Source organism: Stenella coeruleoalba (assembly GCF_951394435.1).
Source record: "Stenella coeruleoalba genome assembly, chromosome: 12".
Classification (NCBI taxonomy): Eukaryota; Metazoa; Chordata; class Mammalia; order Artiodactyla; family Delphinidae; genus Stenella; species Stenella coeruleoalba.
This window is the reverse complement of record NC_137158.1, coordinates 42,700,179-42,715,459: the sequence shown is the minus strand read 5'-3', so window position 1 is coordinate 42,715,459 and position 15,281 is coordinate 42,700,179. Positions and strand designations below refer to the sequence as shown.

Genomic DNA, 15,281 nt, shown 5'->3' with positions numbered 1-15,281 from the left:
AAATTCATTCCACTGCATAAATCTACTGCATGTCAGTCATTTTCTAGTAGAGATACTCCAGCACAGAAAATTCTATCACAGTTAGTATATATTTACTGACACTATAAAAAGGCAAAAAGACTTTTATTTCACTGCTTGGTGATGTTTAACTTTATTTCACTGCTTGGTTATGTTTAAACTTCTCTCTGTCCACCTGAATCCAGCCCTTTCTATAATAGGGTTAATACATGAAATGATGTCTGGCTTTTTGTGCCTGGAGTGTTCTTGGCTACTTAAGACAACTTAAATGTTTCGTGTTGCTCATCACACACAGCAAATGTTTCATCTGCATGTCATCCCGATATGATTTTCCTCAAACTACATAATACTCTATTTTTAGAAATCACAAGTTAAATAAAGTCTCCAAAATATTTTCCAGTTTCAATAATTTTTATTATCTAGTCATTGTAAATAGCAGATTGTTCAGACAGATCAGCAAGTTTCAGTAATTAACGTAATTCAAAGTATAACAGCAATGATGAAATATACTGGGGGATATTTTTTCCTTATGAGCATATCCATTTTTTTTTTAAAGATACTTGAGCGTTCTCTGAAGCTGCTATTTGAAACAAGAGATATAAGTTTAATTAAACAGTATGTTCAACGACAATGTATGAAGCTTCTGGAAGGAAAGGCCAGCATACAAGATTTTATCTTTGCAAAGGAATACAGAGGAAGTGCCTCTTACAAACCTGGCGCGTGTGTGCCAGCCCTGGAACTTACAAGGTAATGATGTGCACAACAGCACAACCCCCAATACCTAGTAAGTGTAGTCCTGGGATTTGGAATGGTTTGGAGTAGATTAATAGACACCCAGTCTGCAGGCACAGATACACAATTGTCTATTCCCCTGCCCACGTGAAGCCTTACTAAAGTGAGTGGGTGACCCCCATACGTTGCAAGTTCTAAAGAAGAAGAAAGAGCTCCTCTTCTGGCCTTCCCTGAAGAAACTAAATTTAGTGAAATTGTAATCTGATACAGAGCTGGAATTGATTGTTTTTCCCATATCAGAATCACTAGGTAGTCCTTAATTTTCATTTACCAAAGCACTGAGATGGTATCATTCTAGAATCAGATCACCTAATCAGCTAAATTTTATCCTCCATTATTAGATTTACAATAGTTAATTCTTAGTCTTAGGGGATAGAAAACAATTTAAGGTAGTTGATATCTGCCAACTCATATTGTTCTCCATGTAACAGTAATTTACAGAGTAAGTTTTATTAAACTCTCACAGCATATCCACTTGGTGCCAACTAAGTGAAGTGTATACAGTTGTCAAAAAAGTTACTTGAAGGTTCCCCTTGTTGATTTCTCATGGTTTCATTATTGTTTAATTCTCATTTAATTTTCTGGAAAGATGCCTTCCATGACAGTCTTGGAGTGACTATTTTATTTGGATTTAAATAGGAAAATGCTTACTTATGATCGGCGCTCTGAGCCTCGAGTTGGGGAACGAGTGCCATATGTCATCATTTATGGGACCCCTGGAGTACCACTTATCCAGCTGGTAAGGCGCCCAGTGGAAGTCCTGCAGGACCCGACTCTGAGACTGAATGCCACTTACTATATCACCAAGCAAATCCTTCCACCCCTGGCAAGAATCTTCTCACTTATTGGTATTGATGTCTTCAACTGGTATCATGAATTACCAAGGGTAAGCCTACTAAATAGTACCTGTGCTGTGACTCTAAAGAGAGAATTCACTTACAATTTTCAGTAGAGCTAAAGATTTTATTTACATGCTATCAGAGCAAAGCAAATGCTTTATTATCCTATACCAACAAAGGTGCTACATTTTTCTGGTTTAGTTTTCTACAAACACCTTCCCAGCTTCTGTCAGATTGGCCAAATTATAGACGATTAAATCCAAAACTACATCAATGGTAAACACTTAACTATAAAATAACTCAAAGCAGCTAATAAAAAGTAAACAAAGGAGGGGCTTCCCTGGTGGTGCAGTGGTTGAGAGTCCACCTGCCAATGCAGGGGACGCGGGTTTGTGCCCCGGTCCGGGAAGATCCCACATGCTGCGGAGCAGCTGGGCCCGTGAGCTATGGCTGCTGAGCCTGCGTGTCCGGAGCCTGTGCTCCGCAACAGGAGAGGCCACAACAGTGAGAGGCCCGCGTACCACAAAAAAAAAAAAAAAAAAATTGAACAAAGGAGAGCAGAAAAATCCCTTCAAAATGGGTGTTTAAGAAATGTATAGGATGTAGTAGCTAGACATATTCCTGCAGAAACCAGACTAAGGAAATAATGTTAAAATAGCACTTTACTAAAGTAAAACATGCAATGTGGAATCTTACCAAAGGGAGTTTTGCTTGAACTCTTTTTTTCTTAGTTTACCCATTAAAAGCCTGAAGGAACGATTTGTGGTTCTGTAATAATCTGGGATACATTACTCTAGGAGAGTAGCAGTTGTTATCTGATGTTTAGAATTAGATCTGCTGTCATTTGCTCTGACTATGAAAGGCTGAGGGTATGCAGGAAAACTGATAAAAGTTGATAATTAAATTATTTTTACTTTCTCAGTGAGCACTTAAGGCCTCAAGGAAAAGAATAAGCTGGGAAACTGAGGTTGAAGCTGTGCTTCAGAGAATCTGTGCTGGCCAACATCTGTAATGCTGTGTCCTGGCTCTAGGCCACAAAGCTATTACTATTTTTCATTTCATCACCAGCAAGAATGTTAAAACAATGGCATTTATAAAAGGCTGACCTAATAACTTTTATGCAGAGTGACTTATAAGACAGCAAGGGAGTACACCAAGGGTATGATTGTAAGATGATGTTATTTCAGTGTGAAAAAGAGTATCAGAAGACATCTCTGAAACCAGTATTACTTCAAATGAGGAATGATTAGGGAACATGTATCTAATTTCATTTGAAATGTTCCAGGTTTACTTTTACTTGAATTTTGCACCTTACTGCCTAACAAGTTATTTTTAACCTTCCACTTACCTTGCTGCCATGGCCCAAATTGCGCAGCCTTAAACAGTATCTACTCTTAACCTGGATTTCTTCCTCTGCCCTCTGTGATCTCCACTGCCCCCATATGATCTCATACATCTACATATCTCAACCAGAAAACTGAGTGACAGGGATTTCCCTGGTGGCGCAGTGGTTGAGAATCCGCCTGCCAACGCACGGGACATGGGTTTGATCCCTGGTCCGGGAAGATCCCACATGCTGCGGAGCAACCAAGCCCATGCACCACAACTACTGAAGCCTGAGCACCTAGAGCCTGTGCTCCACAACAAGAGAAGCCACCGCAGTAAGAAGCCCACGCACTGCAAGGAAGAGTAGCCCCCACTCACCACAACTAGAGAAAGCCCGTGCGCAGCAACAAAGACCCAACACAGCCAAAAATAAATAAATTAAAAAAAAAACCGAGTGACAGGAGACTATTTTTCTTTTTTATTGAAGTATAATTGACATACAATCTGGTATTAGTTTCAAGTGTACGACATAGTGGTTTGACATTTATATACATTGAGATGATCACCATGATAAAGTCTAGTTATCTGTTACCATTTAAGTTTATTATAATATTAGTGACTATATTTCCTATTCTGTATATTATATCCCAATGACTTACTTATTTTATAACTGGAAGTTTGTGCCTCTTGAGACTTTTTTTTTCCCAAAAAACGAAAACAAAACAATATTATCTGATGATATTAAAGTGTAAAGGAACAACTTTGTTCTTTTCTATAGCCCCATTGTCTAGAACAGTGCCTGACATATAGTAGCTATTCAGTATTTGTTGAACAAATGAAATAATGCCTTAGTAAACCTGTAATTAGCATGAGAATAGCCACTCTGCTATGAAGCTGGCTCAGACTTATTTCTGAATTGATATTTTTCTGAACTGTTGTTTTTATAGATCCAGAAAGCCACCAGCTCCTCTCGAAGTGAACCTGAAGGGCGGAAAGGCACTATCTCACAATACTTTACTACCTTACACTGCCCTGTGTGTGATGACCTGACTCAGCACGGCATCTGTAGTAACTGTCGCAGCCAACCTCAGCATGTTGCAGTCATCCTTAACCAAGAAATTCGAGAGTTGGAACGTCAGCAGGAGCAACTTGTAAAGGTACAACCTTGTTCAAAAGACCCAGAATCCCAAGCAATCTGATTCTTCACGGAAATGTAGTCAACTCTTGAGGGAGGTGTAGTGTAAGGTGTGAAACTCTAGTGTGAAAGTGGAATAAGGATTCTAAGTTAATAAACTTCCTAAAAATATCATAATTGAACTAAACTATTAAAAATGGCTAAATTTGTTTTATAATTTAGTTTTTGTTTTTATAGAATAGTGTATTATGTTTATTAGAACCATAGAACTACAATGTCCAGCCACCCAATTTCTTTTATAATAGTATTTCTAAAAAAGAAAGAAAAGTACTAATTGCTTTGTCTACCATATCTACTTACCATTCTCATAAAAATCTGGTTTTCCTAGAGAATTGCTAGTAAACTTGGAAGGTTTGCAATTCTGAGAGTCAAGATAGAAAATTAACAGTTAACATGATTTAATCTTCCTATCTGCCAGAGGCTGGCTGTTCTAGGCCCTCTTACAGATGAGTAAACTGACACAGAGGGATTAAGTAATTTGCCCCATGTTCCACTGGTAATAAGCAGCCGAGACGGGATACAGACATAAAATACAGACATAAAATGCAGAGATAATTTTTCAAATGTGGAATTCCAGCAGAAATAAACAATAGGAATCTCTTGAAATAAGTTAGAAAATTAAATCGAAAGGAAAAAATATTATAGCACATTTTTTTAAAGTAGTATATTTCTTAAAGGACTGATTATATCTTCTTATAGCATCATGTTTCAAGTTGCAATTTTAGCTTTCAGGCGAGAGAGTAACAATTTTGAGGTGGAGTTTGTTTGTTTTGTCTTTAGAAGAGCAATATATAAGGTTATTATTGGAGTGTTTTAAAACCAACCAGATAATTGAAAGGCAGTGTGATATAGTGGAAAATGAATCAAGCTGATAATAAGAACATCAGGATTCCAGTCTGGACTTCATAGTACTGGCCATGTCCTCTGGCCCCAGTTTTCTCAGAATGTGGGTTGATGCTCTTTCCTAGGTCCTATCTAGCTCTATCATTGTGAATTCTAAACGACCACTCCTGGCAGCTCGTCTGTTCATATGCCTAATGTAATCCAACCACCTATGTAAAGGCCAGGTTCTACACCATGCCCCTCAAGGTAAAAAGGCTTCTGAACCAAGTCAGAGTATCCACAACCTCCTAGGAGGACAACCTAGCTGCCACACAGTTGAAAAGGGAGAGAAACCATCTCTTGAGAGACTAGGCTCTTAGAATAGAAGGATGATTAAGGACTGGTAAAGTAGACACTTTCTTCTGCACCATTCTAGCTGCTATTCTGCACTGGCAGAAAACTCTTAAGTTGTATAGTGTATAGCCAGTCATCCAGAATGCATTAAACAGATTTCATTAAGGACAGTAAGATCTCAAGGTATGATTATTTTGATGCAACCACAGAAGCCTAGCTTACTGAAATGATAAAGTGGCTTTTCCCTCTCCTAAATAGTTGTTAAGTACGCTCACTTCTCCTTCCCTTATGTTACCATCCTAGTCCAACCACCATTATCTCTCCCCAGACTCCTGCAACAGCCTCCTACCCTGATCCCCCGCCATCCTGTCCATTCTCAACACTAGCTCGAGCTTCCCCACCGAAGAGAAAGTGAGCCCAGTGAGGGCAGAGGCCCTGCCCTTCCCTTGCTGAGTTGGCTGTGCCTAGCACAGAGTCCAGCCCATGGTGGGTCGTACACATGTATTAAATGAAGAAACAGCTTCTTGCTGAATGCACAGTTAAAGCAGCAGTAAGTCATTGGAGTGATTGCCAAGCAATTTGCAGCCACTCTGTCCCAGTTTTTGTACCACTTTGTACTAGTGGTTCTGGTTAGTACAACCACTAGTCACTGGGTGACCCCAGCTTCTGTTTTTTTTAGGTTACTACCCCAATGGCAGCAACTAGCCCTCATAGAAAATTCCCTAGTTGGCATCTAGTACAAGGTGCAAACATGGGCAGGACCTCCAGAGCTCCACTGACGTCAGAGGCTGTGAGTGGCCTCTTCCCTGGACCTTACTGTCTTCTGTCCCCAGCAACATGCACTATGCTAGTTGGTGCCATCAATTTAACCACAACCTTCCTTCAATATTAGGTCTTATTTCTTATAAAAATGCAGTTTTAAAAGTAACGCTGTTTAAAATAAGGATGGTTCATCATCTTTAAAGGGATATTTTAACTTTAGGATTGTTTTTTTTCCTAAGAGGATTAAAATGTGTGTCTCCTGTGCACTAAATAATCTGTAGGAATTTTCATAAAGCAGAAATTACAGGAGATAAAATGAGAAATTGTCAGAAACATTAGTAATAGATTTGATACACCTCTCAGCCCAAGACCAGTCAAGTGATCAGAAATCAGTACAATTATTAAAGATCTACACAACATTATAAGATAGACCTTATCCAACATTAGAGACTACACCTTCTTTTCAACTGTTTATGGAATGTTAAAAAATTGAACATATTTTAGTCTATAAAGAAAACCTTAATAAACTTCAGAAAGTTGAAATATTACAAGCATTTTATCAATACAATTCTATAAAGCTAGTAAGTTAATTATAAACTCAGAAAACAAAATGATCCTTCTACTTGGAAATTTTAACACTCCCTGTTAAACAAACAACACATATAAATTCTAGACAACCATAGCAGATCTCAAAGAAAAATTCAGCAACTTAAACACTTTTAATAAAAAATGAACTTAAGCATCTGACTGAAAATTTTTTAAAAAACAAGAAAGTAAGCCAAAGGATAGCAAAAAGAATCATTAAATATTAAAGCAGTTTTTGTTTTACGTTTGCTAAAATGTAAGTTTCCAGGTTGTGGTGTTTAAAGTTTTAAACGTAAGCTGCTCGGGGTTTAAATCACCAGTAAAGGATCTTGAAACTAAACATTGAGTTAAATTTAGTGAGGCAAGTAATTCCATCCTGGTTTATTTATCAGGCAAGCACAGCAAGTGCATAAATATTTATCAGTTTGTCCTGGCACCTGAACGTAGCTGCAGTACATAGAGCTGCAGTGCAGACATTCCATATTTGGGAGTAGGTTTGAGTCTCTTGGCAGAGATCTAATTAGTGAAAGTCTTCAAAGTAGAACAGCAGCACACTTACTCTTCAAGAGAGCATGCTGAAGCACAGGGCTCTCAGTAGTTTGCTTGTGGCAGTATCATAATACTGGTACAGTAACCAGCGTGCTCAGAAAAATGGGCCTTTCAATTGACTGGAAGATACTGGCGCAAAGAACAAAAATTGTTTGCCCTGTGAGACCTTTAAAACAGAAGCTGTTAGATACAGATCAGAGAATTAAGTGGAGCAGATCTGATTTCTCTCTTAAAAGGTTAGTATGGTAGCTGCTATTTGCTATCCCTTTTTTTAATCACTTGGATACACTATTCACATAAAAAATCAGCATATATTTTCTTGACCCTTGGGGCCCTCACTAGTAGCCTTTAACGTTTTTCATGTTTTATCAATTTTTTAAACTGTATGTATAACTTCAGACTTTACATATTAAAATCTGATCACTGGGTAAGACATTATAATGCTTCTCTTTAAAAATTGCCTTATGATTTATTATTTTCCTTTAGATCAGATCTCATTATACATTAGAATCACCTGAGAACCCTAAAATGTACAGATTCTTAGGCTCTTATGCCCATAGATCCTGATTCATTGGTCTGGGATGGGGCTGAGGCATTAGTCTATTTTTAGGCTCATGTACGTAAGCCAGGGTTGAAACTACTGGTCTGCACTACTACTTTCAAATTCACATGCTTTGATTTTTTTTTTCCATACTGGCATTTTCTCTTCTGAAATAAGAAAGTGGGTAACATTTGTTATGATTGGCATACAAAATGTTTAATATAAGTAACTTGAAAGAATAGTGTACATAAGCACATTTAAGAGACAGTCTTTGAATGGTAATTGGGTAGCCTATTATGTGTATGTTAATATAATAGGATTCTACCATAAATGAAAGTTGATCTTTGGGATGAAATGAATCCTTAGGGAATTTTGTGCTCTGTGGTTTGTGAAATAATATCCTTTAGAAATGTGTCAACTTAGGGTTGGCTATGCTTCAAAGAAATGAAAATTAATGAAACTTTCTGTAATATGTGCCATATGTCTGCCTGTAATCTGTGGTGGGTCATAAAGGAGGGATTATAAAAGTTGTTACATCTAGATAGAAACTTTCCTATCATTTGATGTACTCCTCTTGTACTTTCAGATATGCAAGAACTGTACAGGTTGCCTTGATCGACATATCCCGTGTGTTTCTCTGAACTGCCCAGTACTTTACAAAGTCTCCCGAGTAAATAGAGAATTATCCAAGGCACCATATCTCCGGCAATTACTAGACCAGTTTTAAATTGTCAATATCACAGAATTCCAGGTGCTATTTTTTTCAGTGTTTACCACTAAACTGTTGTGCATGGTGCTTTTTCAACTTTCATCGAGTCAAGTGTGTTCATTGTCTGTCTATTATCTGAAGACTATGAAGACTTTTATGCTGAGTTAAAAATTGTACTTGTTGATCTCTGAATAGCTCACTTCTTACAGTGTACAAACCCCTCATCCTTTTGCCTTTTCAACATTGTTTTATAATGCAGGTGTCGAATTTGCTACGGTATGCATAACATCTTGTAAATCCATTTGAGTAGATCATGTTTACTTCCCTGTGGAAGGAGCACTGAAAACCTCTTTAAAAAAACATTCGTGTTTTCCTTGACCTGTCTGTATCAAGACGTGTTATATCCATTCACTTCATAATTTTGACTGCGAAATATTTTGTAAATACACTTTTTTACTTTTCAAACTAAGTAAAATAATGTGCAATGAATTTTATACAAATGATTTTCAAGTTGTTTGGTATATTTCCTCTAGGTTTTGCTTGACTCAGAGTAGAGTTGTTATTTTGATCAAACTGTGCAAACAATAGTACCATGTGTAGCATTTTGAAACTTATTTTCTAAAACCGCTGTCTTGCTTTAGCTATTAATGGGGCATTGTGAGGAACTGTGCAAAGACTTTTTTGTTACAAACCTGTGGGCCTGTTGCAATACTTTAAAAATAAAAAATTTTATTCCATTTTTGCTTGTTTTGTATAGACATTTCTATTGCTTCTAAATATGCTTAAAATATTTTCTTTCCTTATGTACTGTACAGTTAATCTTATTTGCCATCATCTTGAACACAAAATGTGTATTTAGAATATTTGTATAACTGTATAAAATAAAAAAGGAATTATGTGGTCAGTGCATTGTTTTCTAAACTGGAAATCATTGTTTTAAAAGTTAATAATGGAAACCATATTAAAACTGAATAAACTACGAAATACAGCAGTGTGGTTTTATCTTGCTGTAAATAGAATGATCTTCTGTTTTATAAGCCTACATTAGTTACATCCTCCCTACCCTCTCTGAATTTTAATGAGGTAAATTTAACTCGTTATATACTAATTGATGTTGCAATTCCCTAACCAAAACTTTAAGATTTTTTTTTAAACGGGAGCAAGTAGTCTAGGAAACGTTTAGCTCTCATCCATGTTCATATTCATTTAGATAATACTTAATTTTGAAGCCAAGACTTTACAACGGGAAAGCAAAAATTTTCTTAGTACTTTTTTAAAACTTAATGCCAGGACTTCCCTGGTGGCACAGTAGTTAAGAATCTGCCTGCCAAAGCAGGAGACGGCACAGTAGTTAAGAATCTGCCTGCCAAAGCAGGAGACACGGGTTCAAGCCCTCGTCTGGGAAGATCCCACATGCTATGGAGCAACTAAACCTGCGTGCCACAACTACTGAAGCCCATGCACCTAGAGCCTGTGCTCCGCAACAAGAGAAGCCACCACAATGAGAAGCCCACACACAGCAACTAGAGAAAGCCTGCACACAGCAACGAAGATCCAACGCAGCCAAAAATAAATATTTATATTTAAAAAACAGTTAATGCCAATATTTTCAATAGAAAAAAATTAACTTTAAGATAGAAAGCTCATCTGGTTATGCACCAGAAGTAGGTCTAGGTACTGCCGAATTCAGTACTTCCAAATATTGGGATTTGTTTTCTGAAAATTATATGGTAAATATGTAATCAAAGAGATATAAATCATGGCTGCACATTATTTCTCCTAAGCCCTGTGGAGACATCATAAATCGGCACTTCTGTGGATCTTTTTTTGTTTGGGAGTCTAGAGCTAGTCCTTAGAATTAGAATTTTCTTACCCTTGCATGGGTGGCCATTGATGAACTTATCTATTACTTTCCCTTTTCTAAGTTCTGTGTTATCAGGACTTCCACTTATATTATCTTTCTCATCAATGTAGCTAGACACAATATTCTCAACAGAATAATCATTCTTAACCTCTTTATAATTGGACATAGCCAAACTAGCAAATGGTTATTCAATACTAGTGCCCAAAACAAGCTCAAAACTAGTTTTAAGCACTTAGCATATCTCTGGTTCCCTTTTGTGCAGGGAAATGCCTCCCTTCTAACTCTGTCCTCAGAGTCTGTAGCCTAACTGCCTTTTAATGAGATGCATCTGCTGTTTCAGTAACTGTCACCAGTGAGGGTGCTGAAACATGGACCTATTTTACCAAAAAATATTTTATAAAAAGCTTCAGTATACTTCCATAATTTTTCCCCTCCCTTTTAGAACAGCTATTAATAAAGTTTTGTGTTTCACCCAGACCAGAAAAAAAAAAAAGTTCATTTTCTGAGTAATGCTAAAGAAATAATCTGATTAAACATTCCCTTAAGGTTAAAACATCATTTTCTCTCATTCTGACCACTTCCCACCAACGTGTTTCCCTAGGTGTGAAGTATTAACAAAAACTACTTACAACTCTAGCTCCCCTCTTCACTCCCACAGAGGTCCCAGTCAACAGTGGAAAAAAGGCAAATGCTGAGCCATGTAATACTAATTCTACATGAACTTCAATTTTCTAATAGTGTCTGTGAAGAAGGCCAAAACATTGGGGAAAAACATTAAAATGTGAACAGAAGAGCAGTTATAAAGAATTCTTAGAGGAGGTAGTCCTGTGAGGGCTGGAGAGTCTGTATTCAGCCCTGCCAGTTGTCACAGGACATGCCCTCACTAGTCTCAGAAGAAGCACGTTCCCTGCCATCAAGAATGCTGCCCTTCCAGAGCTGTATTTTATACTAGTAGAATCTTGCTGCTGAATAATCTTCACCTTTCCATCTACTCCCCGTTGTTTTCATAATAGCTGAAGCACAGGGGGCTTCCCTGGTGGCGCAGTGGTTAAGAATCTGCCTGCCAATGCAGGGGACACGGGTTCGAGCCCTGGTCCAGGACGATCCCACATGCCACGGAGCAACTGAGCCTATGCGCCACAACTACTGAGCCTGCGCTGTAGAGCCCGCGAGCCACAGCTTCTGAAGCCCATGAGCCTAGAGCCCGTGCTCTACAACAAGAGAAGCCACCACAATGAGAAGCCCACACACCACAACGAAGATTAGCCCCTGCTCGCCGCAACTAGAGAAAACCCGCGCGCAGCAACAAAGACCCAACATAGCCAAAAACAATAAATTTATTTTTAAAAAATAGCTGAGCACATGGATATTCCTTAAACACCTATCAGATAAGATTTAAACTGATTTCTCAGCTTGAGAAAGGTATTTCTTAAAATACACATTTGATTTTATAAAGTAAAAATAAACCTGGCTATAAATGACATTACTAGCACTCTGCCAAGAAAAGGGGGAAAAGAAGGGATGGCAGCAGTGCACAAGCAGCTATTTTCAGGCTGGATATGTCCTGATCTCTCTCAATGAGACCTGCACCTCTTGGGAGGACAGTCTGCCAATTGCACTCTACTCATTGTCACCCCCCTAAATACCCATCTCTCCCCTGATGTAAGGAGACATGTTACCTTTAAACATTTTTGGTTTTATAAAAGTGAATGAATTCTGATACCATTAATGCTCTGGAGTTCTGCTTAATAAGTAGCTTTATGTAAGAAAATAGTCATGGATTGTTTCTAGCATTTGGGATCTGAGGAGGAAGTCTAAGATACAGCACTAAACCCACAGCATCTGTCTCATTTCCTCACCCTCATAACTCTGTTTTGTCACTTTGGCCAGCTCCAAGAGTGGCTTACAAAGAAAAATATCTTGTAGAGGAACTTTCAGATTTGTAAAATCAGGTTTCCGTATATATGTGGGGAGAAAATGTGACCAGGGAGACAAATCAAAATACCATCTTAGTGCCTGGGAGTCTCTTACTGACTTACTTCTTGTTGGAGGGAAGGACAGGGAGGTTGGGGGTAAATAATAGGTTAAGAGTAAGGAAACCCTGTGCCCTGGGTTTCATATGATTGTTCATGGTAATGCAGCCCTTTGGAAAAGCAACTAATTTGGTCACAGATACTAAGAAGTTTAAAAATAGTCATATTCTTTGAAAACTGAGGATAATGCCACCTGCCCTAATAGAGGCTTTATGAATGGGAATGTGGCGAATGCAAAATAGTTACACAAAGTATTAGTCATTCAATAAATATTTAATGAGCATTTAAGATATGCCCCACATTTTGCTCATCCAGAGAAACCAAGGTAATCCCCTGTCCTCATGTATATCACAGTCTATTAGTAAAGACAGATAATTGACATTGGTTTCAAGATGATAAAGATTTTTTGCCTCTTCCTCCTCCATCAGATAAACCCAAAAATAAAAAAGAGAATGCCAGAATTGATCACTGTTAGAGAACTTCAGGAAGGCTTAGCAATGTAAGACCACAGGTGGGAACTGAATATTTAAAAGGAGCGGTTAGTCTAGTAGGCCAGCACTAGCCCCAGGACCAGGCTTCACCCACTAGTGGGCAGGCACCAGCCCTGCCTGGGGTCTCCTGGACCCTGACTCTGCTGACCCCTGAGACAGCACTAGCCCCAGGGCCCCCTGGGGTTCCACAGCCAGCCACCTCATGACCCAACCCTGGCAACTAGCAGGCAGTAGCCTGTGCACAAGGCAGGGCCTGGCAACCAACTGGACCAGGGGCCAACCAAGCCTACTAGACTGCTCACACCAGTCAGCCTGCCACAACAGAAGGAGCCACACAGCCAACAGAGGAGGCATCCCTAGAGCATACAGATCTGGTGATGAGAGGGGAGTACACTGCTGGGATACATAGGACATCGCCTGCAAAAGGCCACTTCTCCAAGGTCAGGAAATGAAGCCAACCTACCAGATACATAGAAATTTAAGTTAGGGAAAATGAGGTGATAGAGGAACATATTTCAAACGAAGGAACAAGATAAACTCCAGAAGAAGAACTAAGTGAAGTGGATACAGGCAGTCTATCCAAGAAAGAATTCAGGGTAATAATCATAAAGATGATCAAAGAACTTGGGAGAAGAATGGATGCACAGAGCAAGAAGTTAGAAGTTTACAACAAAGAGTTAGAAAATATAAAGAACTACCTACCAGAGATGAAGAATACAATAACTAAAATGAAAAACACTAGCAGGAATCAACAGTAGATCAAATGACAAAGAGGAATGAATCAGCTAGCTGACAGAGTAGTGGAAATCACTGATGCTGAACAGAAAAAAGAAAAAATAATTAAAAGAAATGAGAAGAGTTTAAGAGACCTCTGGGACAACACTACGTGGCACTAATATTCACATTATAGGGAGATTCCAGAGGGAGAACAGAGAGAGAAAGAAGCTGAGAAAAAATTTGAAGACACAACAGCTGAAAACTTGCCTAACCTGGGAAAGGAAAAAGACATTCAAATCTGGGAAGCACAGAGAGTCCCAAACAGAATTAACCCAAAGAGAACCACACCAAGACACACTGTAATTAAAAACGGCAAAAATTAAAGAGAGAATATTAAAAGCAGAAAGGGAAAAGCAAGAAGTTAATACTGGGAACTCCCATAACACTATCAGCTGGCTTTTCAGCAAAAACTCTGCAGGCCAGAAGGGAGTGGCATGATATATTTAAAGTGATGAAAGGGAAAAGCCTACAACCAAGAATACCCAGCAAGGCTCTTGTTCAGATTTGATGGATAAATCAAAAGTTTTATAGACAAGCAAAAGCTAAAAGAGTTCAGCACCACCACACCAGCACTACAAGGAATATTAAAGGAACTTCTCTAAGCAAAAAGAAATGACCACAACTAAAAACTTGGAACTTATGAAAGGAAAAGGCTCATCAGTAAAGCCAAATATACAGTAAAGGTAGTAAATCATCGACATACAAAGCTACTAGGAAGGTTACATTACAAAAGTAAAATCATCTATATCCACAATGAGCAGTTAAGGGATGCACAAAATAATTAGATGTAAAATAATGACATCAAAAACAATAACTGTGAGAGTACAAATGCATGGTTGTTAAAACGCATTTCAAATTAAGAGATAAGCAACTTAAAACAATCGTACACATATACATACTCTCTCTCTCTCTCTCTCTCACATACACACACACACACACACCCCTACCTCATGGTAACCACAAACCAAAAAAATCTATAAAAGATACACAAAACAGAGAAAGGAATTACAATCTAACACTAAAGATAGTCATCAAATCACAAGAGAACAAAAGAAGAAAGAAAAATAAAGACCTACAAAAACAACCCCAAAACAATGAACAAAATAGCAATAAGAACATAATCAATAATCATCATAAATGTAAATTGACTAAATGCCCCAATCAAAAGACACAGAGTGGCTAAATGGATACAAAAACAAGACCTGTATATGCTGCCTACAAAAGATTCACTTCATATCTTAAAGACACACAAAGACTGTAAGTGAGGGGATAGAAAAAGGTGTTCTATGCAAATGGAAATCAAAAAAAGCTTGAATAACAATATCTATATCAGAAAAAATAGACTTTAAAACAGACTTCTACAAGAGACAAAGAAGGACTTTACATGTGATCAAGGGATCAATTCAAGAAGATATAACAATTGTAAATATATATACACCCACAACTTCCCTGGTGGCGCAGTAGTTAAGAATCCGCCTGCCGGGCTTCCCTGGTGGTGCAGTGGTTGAGAGTCCGCCTGCCGATGCAGGGGACATGGGTTCGTGCCCTGGTCTGGGAGGATCCCACATGCCGCGGAGCGGCTGGGCCCGTGAGCCATGGCTGCTGAGCCTGTGTGTCCAGAGCC

At 38.4% G+C, this 15,281-nt stretch overlaps 1 protein-coding gene across 4 annotated transcripts in view; it reads left to right on the top strand.

Moving 5' to 3' along the window:
• REV3L (REV3 like, DNA directed polymerase zeta catalytic subunit) overlaps nucleotides 1-14,551 on the top strand; it is a 230,608-nt gene extending 216,057 nt beyond the window's left edge. For all 4 annotated transcript variants that reach the window (XM_079939298.1, XM_079939295.1, XM_079939296.1 and 1 more), the window contains 4 exons: nucleotides 575-765; nucleotides 1,450-1,696; nucleotides 3,923-4,132; nucleotides 8,370-14,551. In XM_079939298.1, the coding sequence (XP_079795424.1) occupies nucleotides 575-765; nucleotides 1,450-1,696; nucleotides 3,923-4,132; nucleotides 8,370-8,510 (789 nt within the window). In that variant the 3' untranslated portion in view covers nucleotides 8,511-14,551. The remainder of the gene's footprint in view (nucleotides 1-574; nucleotides 766-1,449; nucleotides 1,697-3,922; nucleotides 4,133-8,369) is intronic.
• Nucleotides 14,552-15,281: the final 730 nt, after the last annotated feature.